Raw genomic sequence first — 14,371 nt, 5'->3', positions numbered from 1 at the left:
ATTTCTGTTTCTTATAAAAAATTGCAATGCAAACCTAAGTTGTCTCTTTGAACCTTGACAGACATACATCCTCAAAATCTGAGGTATGATGCATTGCTGAGAATTGAACTGTAAGAGTTCTGATGCAGATGGGCTTCTGGTTTTTTAAGGGGACTTGTTCTTTTACCTATCTCTATTTACCAAGGTCATTAACTAAAGTCTCTGGGGCTTTTAAGGAATGAGGTATTAATATGTCAGAAATATTGTCAGTAATGGAGCAATGAGGTAATTTCAAATTGCTTTTAAGTGGTTGATGGAGTCTCAGCCAGACCTAGTTATCTATATATACTGCTCTCACTCTTCCTTCTTCTAAATATAAACACAAGTAAATATGTATCTGCATACATATTTCTTTATAAGCCCACCTGCTTCATAGTACAGGACCCGTAATAGAGACCTTGTAGGAATATCCAAAAAATAATAAACCTCCTTTTAGCCACATGATCAGTGGAGCAGCCATGCTTTGGAAGTGCAATAAGAAAACACTCTTTGTCGGGATTAGTGCTCAATTATGGCTTAAAATGTCTCCTTGGACTAAACAATGATTATTTCTAGTTCTGTACATTTCACACACTGTTGCAGAAATGATAAAATATTCTTCCCAGATAGAGATTGTGTTCGATGCTGCCTTATCTCCTACCGGCAGAGTCCCGATTAACTGGCTGATTGGCATGCAGGTCATGCCATCACTAGTAAAATTTTATTATGACTCTGAAGTGAAATTTTGATGGCACAATTCATGACTGTGAATATTTTGTGAATTCCAAGTGAAATGAGCAAAACAAAACAAAACAATAGGAGATTAGATTCACTGAGCTTGTATAATAAACAGATATCAATAAATGCCTGTAAAATTTACAGGTTGAATCTGGGGGAATGGAGAGTGATCCCATTAAGGCTCACAAATGGGCTTAAATGCACATCACTATCATCCATCAGCATTACACTCATTTGTTCTTGCTGCTGTGGTCATTAGTGAGAAACATTCATCTTTGTCATTTCTTAACAGCCTCTGGACTTTGAGACCAAAAAATCCTATACGCTGAAGGTAGAGGCAGCCAATGTCCACATTGACCCACGTTTCAGTGGCAGGGGGCCCTTTAAAGATACGGCGACGGTCAAAATTGTTGTGGAGGATGCTGATGAGCCTCCTGTCTTCTCTTCACCAACGTACCTCCTCGAAGTTCATGAAAATGCTGCTCTCAACTCCGTGATTGGGCAAGTGACAGCTCGTGACCCTGATATCACTGCCAGTCCTATAAGGTATTTCTCTTTTAAAAGCAATACTGTCTACATCAAATGACAAGCAAATCAGTGCAAAGTGCACTTATGTAAACATTCTGTGTGGCTGTCTTTGGGCCTATGTTCACATAACCAAGGAATTTTGGTAAACATATTTGAGGCATGTGTGTGCGTGCATATGCACGTGCATGTGTGAGATGTGCACACGTGCACACACACCTACTAAAAGCTCCATACAATACCCAAAGCCAGGAATATCACAGTGAATAAAGCTATTCCAGCTTTGCAAGAGCTCAGTGAAAATGCAAAATCACGTATGTTTTGCAGTGCATTTGAGTGGATCTTTTTATTACATATTTTTTGCTTGCTTGTGAATTTGTCCTTTTTTTCTAGCATTGGGAAAGTATTGCTAGGTTTCTCTTCTTTCTCCTTTGACAGTTACAGTGAATTATATATGAGAATTTAGAGGTGTGAGACCACTGTCTCAACACATTAAGAGGCTCCTAAGTTATTTCTGTTTGGTGTTTGGCTTTGAATTATCTTCTTATCATTTCATGGGCATTTCTGATAGGTCAGCATATCTGGATTGGTGACTTTCAGACAAAATCTTTCTCTGCAATTTTAGAAATACCTTTTGTTTATACTTTCTCAGCTCAAAAATTTTTCCCGAGGTGAGAAATAATCCTTTATTAAAGTTTTTTCTGCCTTTTTTAGAAATGAGGCTCAATTCTATTTTTTTTTCTGTTGAACTGTGTACATCTTTTCTATTTTGCCAGTCACCCAAATGACAATACAGGTGCTCAAGTTAAATAGCTTTCTTCTGAAAGAACACTGAAAATCTATAACTCGTACATTGGTCTCCAAGGGTGAAGTGTTGGCTAATGATGTGTTTGAGTGTGGATTTCAAATATTGCCTTAGAAATGTTTGTTGAAAAAGAGAGAGAGAGAGAACTAGATGAAAGAATACAGTTTTAAAACATTGTCCAGTTAATCTATGAGGACAATGTCAACTCATACCCAACTCATTCAGTTTCTAAGTCATAGGGATTTAGGGCAGATATCCTTCTAATTAATTCTTCATTTAGGGAAATTCTAGACAAGCGAGCTTTCTGGAGGCTTTATTTATTCACGTCTTTTTTATGTATTAAATTCCCAGTACTCGCAAGGATGCTGAAACTTTGAGGCTGGAAGTGAAACCAAGCAGAAGAGTCAGGGCCCCAAATAATTTGAGTTTGGGCAAAAAAGAATTCTTTTTTGAATCTAGAAAAGTTGTTTTTAACACAAGTCATTTCTAAATTCAGGATAATAAAGAGTGTATCCCATAAGGATACAAAAAATGCTTCCTTTAAAAGAGCCCAACATCTAAGTAGGTAGAACTTCACCTGAGGATTTGAGGAATGGTCAGTTGTCCATTCTCAGTTCTAAGGGCATTCACCGAGCTATAGACATACAGAATACCCCATACCCTAAGAGATCTGTATGTCTCAAAGGGCCAAGTACTGAAAACAAAGGCAGGAAGTAATCCCTGCAGGAACGATAAATTTACGTTGGCATCCATTTCTGACCAAGTTGCAAAGTTTGAAATTGCTTTATATTGAAATCCTGATAAAAATAGGGACAATGATATTTGTTGAATGAATGAATGAATGTGCCCCATTTTCATGTCACTCCATTTCCTCTGAAAGAACACAGAAAGGAGCAATTGCCACTTTCTTCACATCTCCGAGCATAAGAGAGCGTGTGAAGAGAGTATGCAAGGTTGGTCCAGCTGAGAGAACAGGCACAGGGCCAGTTTTAACACTTGATTTGACAAGACTTCTACTCTTGTCAGCAAGGGACCCATAGGAGGCTCAAGAGGAAGCCAAGTCAAGGGCTCTTAGGGAAAGTGAGAGTTCAAAGATTGGGGCAATCACACATAAACACCAAACATGGAATCGATGGTACCATTGGGCATGGACTTCCTGTGCAGAGACATGTTTTTAATCAGATAGAGATGAAGTTTGAGGAACTTTTCAAACCATAATGACTGTAACCTTGAATTGGTGGAACTGGGAAAAAATCAAGGTTCATAGTCTGCCACGTGGTTTTGCACATTTTGTAATCTGTCCATTTACTGGTATTAAAATGGAGATTTCCTGATAATAATTCCAGTTCACAGGGAATCAAGTGATGATTATCATTGTCTTTGATTGTTATTATTATTGCTCTTGTTATTTTTATTATTGTCACTGGTATGAAAGGCAAGGAGCTTCAGGCTGCTTAGCAACAACTGCTCATCTGGGAGGCATTTTGTTTTCAGGCAGTCTAAAGGGATTTGGGCTGTGTTACCATGAGAGATGGACAGATAAAGTAGCATTTGATGACACGGATATGTCTATGCTTCTGATAGATGTCAGGCAGGTGCTAGTTCCTTGGCATCGATGGTCCTACCCAAAGAAGGGGTGACTACGGTTTCAAAGCATTTACAATAGGGCTTTGAAGTGTTATTCACAAGGCAAGTCCCACATAGTTCTGATTGCAGGTGGTTTGGTTCCAGGGGATAAAAATGTAAGAATCACCAACTGCATTTTTCAGCATCTGTTCTGCATTTTTGCAGTTGTTTCCAACCCCCACCCCCAATTGGGTTATGAAGAGCAGCTTTCCTCCTCTATGCACAATTGGTTAATTTGAGTAGAAAATTAAATTTCCTGACTAGCCAGAGCAGTACATAGTTCCTTATGAGTCTAGCAGACAGATTTAGAGCCATTTAACCTTTTTAAACAGAACTAGAGGACATGGATATTCAGGGAATTACTGAATAACAAATAGCAAAGCATGAATGTCTCTTTAGGACTGTTGTATTTTATATGCTGACAAGAATGTATCCATCTTTTTCTAGGGGAGTGTTTACTTTGCCGTCCAGCAAGAAATAAGCATTTATTGTGGCATTGGCCATGTTAAAACATACAGTTGGTTACTGGTTAGCCAACTTCCCATAAGACAACTTCTTTTTAGAGCACATTGTTGCTGGAAATAGCATGTATTGTAAAATCCTTATACCTGAACCTATGTCTATGTCCATATCTGCACCTGTATCTTTATCTATATCTATGTCTATATATTACCTTCCCCGTAAAAATAGACAATGACATAGAAGCAAAATTCATGGTCTTACCATCTTCCCTCCAGGAATGATAATTAAACATTTGTCATTTTCTTCAATACTATATGCCTCTCAGTAACAGAATAAAGTTGTGTAAATTATTTAAAAGATGATGTATTTTGAACTTAGACTAAGTTTTGTATCCTATCACTGCTACTTTCTAGTCAGGCAGCTGGTCTCTGGAATTTTCTGAGACTCAGTTTCCTCATCTGTATAGTGGGATAATACAATCTTTTTCACAGGATTACTGTGATAATTAAATGAAGTTATCAAATAAACTATGTAGTAGCTATTAGCGTGGCTTGTTTATAAAAGCTAAGCCATCATCAATTTTCATGTCTTAAATGTGAATTAAAAATCTAGTACTTATTTCGGTAGAGATTCTTCCACTAAACGTTGCTGATCTGGGGTTTTTTTGTAACAGTTACATGCTAAATAGTCTAATTAACTTCATTTAGTCTAATTTGTCCCTGCTGCTGCTATGAATATCGTTACTAGTGAGTGCTGAATATGTGGCAGAGATGTGCTAAATATGCTCATTTCATTCTCTAACATCTCGATGACGTAACATGTAGACTCATTATCCTCATTTAACAGATGAGGAAACTGAGGATAAAAAGACTAACTTGGCCGGTAATAGACAAATAGTCAGTAGTGGAGCTGTGATGCATACCCGGGTTTTTCAGACAATACGATGCCTGTTCTTGGCCCCACGCCACACTCTCTTCCTCTGTGATCTCCGTGGCTCCAACTGTGTCTCTACATGTTGAGACGACTTAGCAGGATCAAATTTAGTTGAAATAATAAACTCTCCCTTCTCTCCATGGCCTCATTCAATCTAGAATGCACATGAAGAAAGAGAGAAAATATACCAGGTCTGTGGAGTTAACGAGAATGTAGGTGGAGACTTCCTTGCTCATCAGTCGGTTTACAGGGGTTTGTTACTATTAGGTGAACCAAACTGTGAGTGGTGAGGCAAAGGGAGAAACAATGTTATTGTTATTTGATGAATCAGACATTGTGCTAAGTTTTTTTTTCTTTTTTTTTAAATTTTTTATTTTTATTTTATTTTTTTTCCTTTTTCTCCCCAAAACCCCCCAGTACATAGTTGTATATTTTTCGTTGTGGGTCCTTCTAGTTGTGGCATGTGGGACGCTGCCTCAGCCTGGTTTGATGAGCAGTGCCATGTCCGCGCCCAGGGTTCGAACCTACAAAACACTGGGCCACCTGCAGCAGAGAGCGCGAACTTAACCACTTGGCCATGGGGCCAGCCCTGTGCTAAGTTTCTATTCTGTATTATTTTACTTAATTCTCACAAAGGACAGCGTGAAGTAGTCAGTATGATTGCAGTTTTATGGAGAGGAAGCCAAGATTCTGGAAAGATGAGTTCTTTGTGAATGGTGACATAGCAGGACGTGTGGGGTCAGGGTTTAAGCCCACATTTCTTCTTACCATTGACTATGATGTCTGTGCGTGCTTTGCTAGGTTCTGACATCTTACATGAGGAGTAGGATGATGACAGCTAATGTTTCCTGAGAGCATACTTTGTGACAGACACTCTGAAATGGTGTTATATGCAGGAAATTATTTATATTTAAGAGAAAAATTCCTAACACAGGCTAAGTGTTAAATATAAGTCAGTGGTCTCATGCAAAACTACTATGGTTCATTTTTCCTTCTCAGTCAGTTTATTTCCATTGTGTATTTGGTGTCACCATGGTGTTGAGATGGCATGTGACTCTTTTGTAGATAGCTCCTTCCTGTTTCTTTCAGAACATTCACTTTGAGTAAGACCACACGACCTGCTTAAATTAAAAGTGGGAATGATGGCCATTCAGCAGCAGAGTAGGCTGACACATGATCATGGTGGCCACAATCTCTGTTGTTCTAATTCCTCTCTTGAATATAAGTGCCCACTCAACACAAGAGCACTGAATATTTCTTTCCTACTTGTATTCTGGCATTTTTATAATTGACCTCAGTTACTAGGCTTGCTGTTAACGAGCTCCTTTGCTGAAAACACTTCTCACAGTCCTTATATCCAATGATCAAGTGGAAATATTTCAGACAGTAGAGAACCTGGCATTAATATGGAGGGTAGACTGTGTGTCGATTGACTTCCTCCACAATCTTGCCATAACTCCCGTTTTTGGTAAGGACCTAGTCTTTTTTTGTTTTTTAAATTGTGATAAGAACACTTAATGTGAGACCTACCATCTTAACAGATTTTTAAGTGAACAACACAGTATTGTTAACTACAGGAACGAAGTTGTACAGCAGATCACTGGAACTTATTCATCTTGTATGACTAAAACTTTATATCCATTGACTAACAACTCCCCACATCCCCTTTCTCCCAGCCCCTGGCAACCGCCATTCTATTCTCTGCTTCTATGACTTTGACTATTTTAAATACCTCATATAAGTGGAATCATGCAGCACAGTAGCCCCTCTTATCCGTGGGGATACAGCTCCAGACGCCCAGTGGATGCCTGAGAGTGCAGATAGTACCGAACCCTATATATTCTATGTTTGTTCTTGTACATGCATATTTGAGGTGCGACAGCAAAACTAACACTAATTTCTTTTTCTCTTTTCACAGTCACAGATAGAAGATTTGTTCTTGTCATTGATCTTAGCAACTTCAGCATACTTTTTTTTCTTTCCTTATTGAGTTGAGAACTTAGGCCTTTTCACTTAAAGGAAGCACTTTATAGCTTCTCTTTGGCGTATCAGAATTGCCAGCATCACTACTCTTGTGCTTTGGGGCCATCATTAAGTAAAATAAGGGTTATTTGAACATAAGCACTGTGATACCACAACAGTTAATCTGATAACCAAAATGGCTACTAAGTGACTGACGGGCGGGTAGTATATACAGGGTGGATACACTGGACAAAGGGATGATTCATGTCTCACAGAGAGATCGTGTCAGATTTCAGAGTGGCACAGGATTTAAAACTTATAAATTGTTTATTTCTGGAATTTTCCATTTAATGTTTTTGGACTGCAATGGACCACAGATAACAAACCATGGCAAATGAAACCTCAGATAAGTGAGGACTACTGTATTTGTCCTTCTGTGACTGGCTTATTTCGCTTAGCATAATATCCTCCAGGCTCATCTATGATGCTGCATATTAAAGAATTTCCTTCTGTTTTAAAGCTGAATGATATTCCATTCTATTTACACATCACATAATTCTTTATCTACTCGTCGGTTGATGGACATTTAGGTTGTTTCCACATCTTGGCTGTTATAAATAGTGTTGGAATGAACATGGGAGTGCTAATACCTCTTCGAGATCCTGATTTCAATTCTTTTGGATAAATACCCAAAAGTGGGATTGCTGAATCATATGGTAGTTCTATTTTTAGTTTTTTAAGAAACATCCATACTGTTTTCTGTAGCAGCTGCACCACTTTGCATTCCCACTAAGGATCTAGTAGAGGACTCAGTCTTTGTAAAATAATTAAAGTTTGGTCATTTAGTTCCTGCAGACTCTTAGCTAGATGAAAGTTTGTCTCCTGGTTCAAAAGTACCAGCTCTTCCAAGTCGTTATTCCAAAAAAATGCACTCCCTCTGCTAATTCAACTCATAGTAATTAAGTCATACATCCATTTTGTCATATAGCCATCCATTTATTTATACTACTTTATATAAATGTATATTTGTTTATCTATTTAACTTATTTATTTAGTTGTACAGCTAATAGCAGTGGAACCCACATTTTCCCAGGAAATTTGTGTTAAGATAGAGACTCTGCCTTCATGAACCTTATTCTATAGTAAAGAGACTGGCTGAGTAGTCATGGAAAACCCAAGTCCTTCGTACTTCTCTAACTAGCTTTTAATACATGCTATCTGAAACTGATAAATAAAACTAGATTATGGAAATTTAGGGTCACGTAGAGGAAGAAAGGTCTTAGTTTCCTAATGAAATTTGGATGGAAGCAACCATAGACAGCCAACGATGCTAAAGTGGAAATAGCCTCACCCTGTAGAGAACTTAGTATTCATTTGGAGGGTGGGCTGTGTGTTTATAATTTTCTCTCATTTTTATTCTCTCTCTCTTTCTTACTTTGCCTCTCTCTGTCTCACTATAAAGAAATGCTTTGGGTAGGAAAATGCTCCTTTTTCTTCTTAAAGGAATAATAAATACGATGTGATGCGGGGACCTTAGAATTCTAGGACTAGCAGAACTCAGATAGTATTATTTATTAAGCAGTTAGAGGAACAGTAGAGCAATTAGAGGCAAAAATGTGAAAACTTGTAGATGGAATTTTTGATACTCAAAGTGCATGCGAGAAAATGTTAAAATGGTTTCTTTAGGCATAATAACAAAAGCTAGAATGAAATTAAGCAGTGAGAAAGAAACAGTTGGAGTTCAGTGAAATATAATAACTGATTCATAACAAAAGAGTTTATTTCATTATATGTGGCTCTAAATAACATCTTCACTTGCAGTTGGCTCAAAATTGTATTTTCCTATAAATTTTCCATATAGAGGCTGCAAACCAATGTTTGGCAAAACATTTTTTTATATAACATAAAAGTGCACTTACGCCTGTTAAATTTGAAAAATAGATATACGCTGCTTTTCTCCAAGAGCAGCATCTCCCTGTGCTCTAAGGAACACACCTGGAACTAAAGACACTGTAGCCAGATCAATTTGAACTCAAGTTTCTTTGCACTAGGACTTCACAGTAAGTTAATTTGCCAAGATGCATTGCACTCTTTAAGAAGGAGAACATGGGGCCAACACATCGTGCAGTGGTGGTTAAGTTCACACGTTCCGCTTTGGAGCCGGGGGTTCGCTGGTTTGGATGCCGGGTGCGGACATGGCACCGCTTGTCAAGCCATGCTGTGGCAGGCATCCCACATATAAAGCAGAGGACGATGAGCATGGATGTTAGCTCAGGGCCAGTCTTCCTCAGCAAAAAAGAGGAGCATTGGCAACAGATGTTAGCTCAGGGCTAATCTTCCTCAAAAAAAAAAAAAAAAAAAAAGGAGAGCATGTAAGCAGCACAGTTAATCTTTTAACTCTGTGTAGTTTTGCAGAGGATCTGGAGCATACATTGTAAGGGGGACACTCAGGCTCCTGTTCTGGTCTGTGTTCTAGATTCCAATGCGTCAAGCATTACAAATATCATGACACTTATTCCTCTGTGGGTAATAGAATATGTGTCTTTATTACTTTATGAGTCTCCCCTCCACTTTTTTTTCCCGTAGAACCCACTTAAGGGAGGCCTCATGACTTTAGTGAATACTTTAGTGTCTCTCTTACGCTAGGTCAGGGGTCAACAAACTATAGCCTGTGCGCCAAATCTGGCCTTCCGCTTCTTTTTAAATAAAGTTTTATTGGAACACAGCCACCCTCATTCTTTTAGGCCCTACAACTGCAGAGTTGAGTAGTTGTGACAGAGATAGGATGGCCTGCAATGCCTTAAATATTTATTTTGCAAAAAAGTTTGCCAACCACACACAAGACTGATGGGGGTTTGGATTTTCATCAGTAATTTGAAGAGTTGGCTCCCACATCATTCTAGGATCTTATACTGTCTCAGAAATTCCCTTAAGATAAGATTTTTAAACTATTTTTTAAACCCATGGCAGTCAAAAAATTCTTTGTATTAGAATCCAGCTATATGTGATGGGAATTGGAGCCTTAGGGCCCTTGGGACCTTAGCCCTCGGGGGATTCATGACACTGTGCGCTCATATTGAGTCTGCCAGGAAAACCTGGCTTCATGTAGTGTAGCTTTTGGGAAACTACCATCCAGGCTGTGAAATGACATCCTGAAACATCCTATGATGCTCACCTGCTTGCAGTAGGGAATTTATTTGTTTCTTGCATGAATTGATCATAAAACCGTATTTTTTTCTATCCTCTAGACCTCAGTGATGACAACAATACAGCCCTTTTAGAATTGAGGCTGGTAACTGCCTTAGCCAAACTCTGGTCTCTGCATTTCAATGTCTTGGCAAATTCTCTGACTCCAGCATCACTTCTCTATCTAAAAGCATGAGGTGGCAAGAAATAGAATTTCCCTTGGAATAGACTTGCTGTAGTGTGTTCAACAAACTCTAATATGTATTCTCCAGTATAAGAGAAAGAATTCAATGAGGGATGCTGAAAATATTTTGTGGATCTTTATTCATGAATATTTACTACTTTAGTACAGTGCCCTGCACAGATATCTCATTTACACTTTATTACATTAATTCTATGCATTACACATATTCCTGTTCCCACCAAACAAATGTGTTAGAGGTTATTTTCCCTGGTAGTAGATGGAATTTGAAATGCTTGATGTTTGGTTAAGGGCAGAGGGAGAAATCAAACTGCGATGTTGTCCCAGGCAAACTTGGCTTAGCCCAGTAGGTCTCTGTGGCATGAGTATTGATCATCATTGGAGGCCTGCATCATGCCAAAACGGTAGGGCCTTTATCCTCTGCTTGCTTAATCTCCAGATAACTTGAGAGAAGGCTATCTGCAAATGAGGCATATCCAAAGGAGTGGATAGCTGGAGGTTGTCTACTGAGCGCTCTTCACACAGCTCTGGCATCGTTCCTTGAAGGGGGATCTGCATAGCATCTCTCTGTGTCTCTCAACGATACACACACTGAAGATCTTTACTACTGAAGCCATTTAACTAAATCACACTGCCAGCCATCTAGCTCCCAAACCCTCATGATGCCAGCACACTTCTTAACCTATGGGGTCTTCCCTTAGGCAAAAATATATTTGTTTTATATTTTGAGATGCAAACCCTGACATGGCAAATTGATTTGGCTGAAATGTTATCAGTGCGGTATGGTAAACCTGGCTATTAATTATCAAAAACTATCAAACTGCATACATTAATAAAATATTTTAAAACAAGTGATCTGAGGAGGTGAAAATAGTATAAGAATCTTGAGAGAGAAAAAAATTTGGAAAGTGCTGATCTGGGGTTTAAAAAGTTTCTGTTTTGTTCTTTTTTTTTCTGATTGGTGAAGTCTCTGTCACCTCTAGGGAACAAAACTTAATAATAATGTGTATATTTTAAGGGAAACAAAGATGCTTGTGTAGGCTGAGCAGTGTTATCTAACATTGTTATACTCATAAGGCAAAATAAATCCCCTATTTTGCATCCCTACAAAGGGAGATTGACATCCTTATCTGATGTTCAAATATTTATTGGGCTCATTTTAAGCAAGCCTTTATTTTTTGTTATATTTCTACATTCTGATTTGACACAATGTATTGTACAACCTTGCTTTTGATAAAGGACAATCAGATTTGACTTAGTGTTGCAGAGAAAAACATAATATTGCATATTTTAAGAAGAGAGCATGTTAAAATGGAGAAAAGCCATTTCCATCCATCTATCAAATGTTTATTAGCTCTATCCTCTGTGTTAAAATTCAGTTTGCTGGGGAGTGGAATAGGCCTAGTTGAAATGCCTTTCAAGTGGGCTTCACGATACAAATCAAGTTTGGGATGGTCTACTGAGGTATGTAGCTTCACAGTAAATGAGAATAAGATTTATGAATGTCTTTAAGAAGGGTCAAAGTTATGGAAGATATATTTAATGATGCAAAGGACAGCAAAAGACCTAAACGTCCTTCCAAAGCAAAGGTCTGAAATTGGACAGAACAGGTAAGGAAAGAGAGCAGGACCCAGAGCATAGGGAAGTCGGGGGGTCTGTTCAGGGGCAGAAGAGAAGACATAGCTGCATCACCTTTCCTAACATCAAGTACATGATATTACTGCTTAAATTTACAAGACTAGGTTAGGCCATCTGGGCAGACATTGTGTTTAGGGATGAGTATTTTTGGTGTAAAATACTTTGGTCCCTGTAGAAAGAATTCCATCTGGTTGAACACTAGAATGGTGTGCTTATGTTATTACTGTTGCATATTAGACAAGTTAAACAATTTCGATATAAATGCATGTCCAACCCTGAAGAGTTAAGAGGCCACATCTTGTTTACCTATTAATTCCTAGCACTTACCATAGGTCCTTAGTATTTACTAAATGAGCCTGAATGTCCAATTAAAATTTCAAAGTGTATATAACTTTATGACATTTTTAAAAAACCTGCTTTAATGTAGTTATGCACTAGTCTTTTATTATTTCTGGGGTGTAGCTGTTTTTCATAAATACTTTTTTTTCTATATAGTAAATGATTTTGACCCAAATTGAACAAACTAATATAATCAAATACCACCATCCTCATGGCTAACCAATGGTTAGTAAGAGTTTACTATGTGTCAGATACTATGTTCAGGATATTATACTTATATCCCATTAACTTTATGACTGGGAAAAATGCATATCATCCTCATTTTACAGCTACAGACATTGAAAGTCAGGACAATTTTTATGGACAGCTCAAGTAATTTATAGGGAGGACTAAATGAGAAATTAATACACAGGGCTTAGCAGAGAGGTTAAAAATTAGGAAGGCCATGATAAATACATTAGATTACTAAATCTTAATTCTGGGTGTGGTTCTATGGTCCAGACTTTGAGGTGCTTTTTTTTTTTTTTATCTCACACCATCTATGTTCTATTGTCCATCTAGTATTCATCAACTTTGAAAATTCTTCCACATAGAGAAAAGGAGTCATTGGCATGATTGACAGTCCCAAAAAGACACCTAAGGGAGTTGAAGGACACTCTTCTCTCCTAGATTTCCCCTGACATCTTTAGGTCATCGTGGGCCTATAGACAATCATGGGAATTGATTGGGATTCCTGTCACCTTGGGGTAAACAGTAAGGATCATTGTCATCATGGGGACTTCGGTGTAAAAGAGTCTACTCTCAGAGCTCCAAATCTCCCATTATAGAAAAGCACACAGCAGAGACCAATTTTACATAGTTTTACATAGTTCTAGAGTCCACGTATTTCTGGAAGATTTAATTATTTTTTTTTGTTAATATTTATGTGAGTATGTCTGACCAGTTAATTACATAAAAATGGCTAAAAAGAGACAAAAGAGAGAGAATGTTTGTCTAATTTGAAAGCAATATAGGTTAGTAGAAGAGGTTATGAGCCTTCCGTAAGGGTGTTTCCTCAAGAATCCTCCCTCTCTTTTACTTCCCACATCCATCCACATAATCACCATGCCCTGTTTATTTCACTTTCTAAGCTCAAACACCATCATCTCTAATGTGAGTAGTTACGATAGCCCCATTTGCCTGTCTCCTACCTCTTGATATCCACACAGCGACCAAAGTGATCTCTAACTCAGTTTAGTTCTGTGCTGTCCAATATGGTAGCCACTAGCCACATGTGGCCCTTTGAATTGAAGTAAAATTAATTTAAATTAAGTAAAATAGAAATTTCAGTTCCTCAATTCCAGTAGCTAGATTTCAAGGGCTAAATAGCCACATTAGCTAGTGGTTACCATATTGGACAGCATAGAGCATATTTCTGCATCGGAAAACTTGTATGGAATTCAGCTGTGATTTAGATCATATCCCTCTTCCATGTTACTTTTTCAAGTGGATCCCCATTTCACACAGGTGAAAAATTAATCACTGGCACACTTTCCCAGGTCCTTCATGATGTACTCCTTGATAGCTCTCCCCCATTGAATCTTGAACTTCAACCACACTATCCTTTGTTAAAGTCTTCAAGCACACTGAACATCTTCCTAACTCAGACTTTTCATATTTTCTGTTTCTTGTGATGGGAATATTTTTGTAATATTTTATATATCTCAGCCCTTTTTTTTCTTCATGAATACATCACTGTAAGCTTTGAAAAGGCTTATTTACTTTCATTTTCTTTCTCCACATAGAGACTTGGCTACATGAAAGCAAGGCTATGTCTGTCTTGGCACCTAACAAAATTCTTTGTATAAAAGAGATAATAAAGGGTGAATGAAGGAAGGAAGGAAGGGACAAGATGGAAAGAAAGGATGGGAAAGAAATGATAGAATGTTCTTCTGTCA

The 14,371-nt window shown here is 38.0% G+C and overlaps 1 protein-coding gene across 4 annotated transcripts in view; it reads left to right on the top strand.

The window, feature by feature from the left end:
• CDH8 (cadherin 8) overlaps nucleotides 1-14,371 on the top strand; it is a 337,912-nt gene that overhangs the window by 190,858 nt on the left and 132,683 nt on the right. For all 4 annotated transcript variants that reach the window (XM_070612041.1, XM_008515416.2, XM_070612038.1 and 1 more), the window contains one exon: nucleotides 1,049-1,302. In XM_070612041.1, the coding sequence (XP_070468142.1) occupies nucleotides 1,049-1,302 (254 nt within the window). The remainder of the gene's footprint in view (nucleotides 1-1,048; nucleotides 1,303-14,371) is intronic.

Source organism: Equus przewalskii, chromosome 3 (genome assembly GCF_037783145.1).
Source record: "Equus przewalskii isolate Varuska chromosome 3, EquPr2, whole genome shotgun sequence".
Taxonomy (NCBI): Eukaryota; Metazoa; Chordata; class Mammalia; order Perissodactyla; family Equidae; genus Equus; species Equus przewalskii.
The sequence above is the reverse complement of the archived record's forward strand: the minus strand, read 5'-3'. Positions and strand labels throughout refer to the sequence as shown.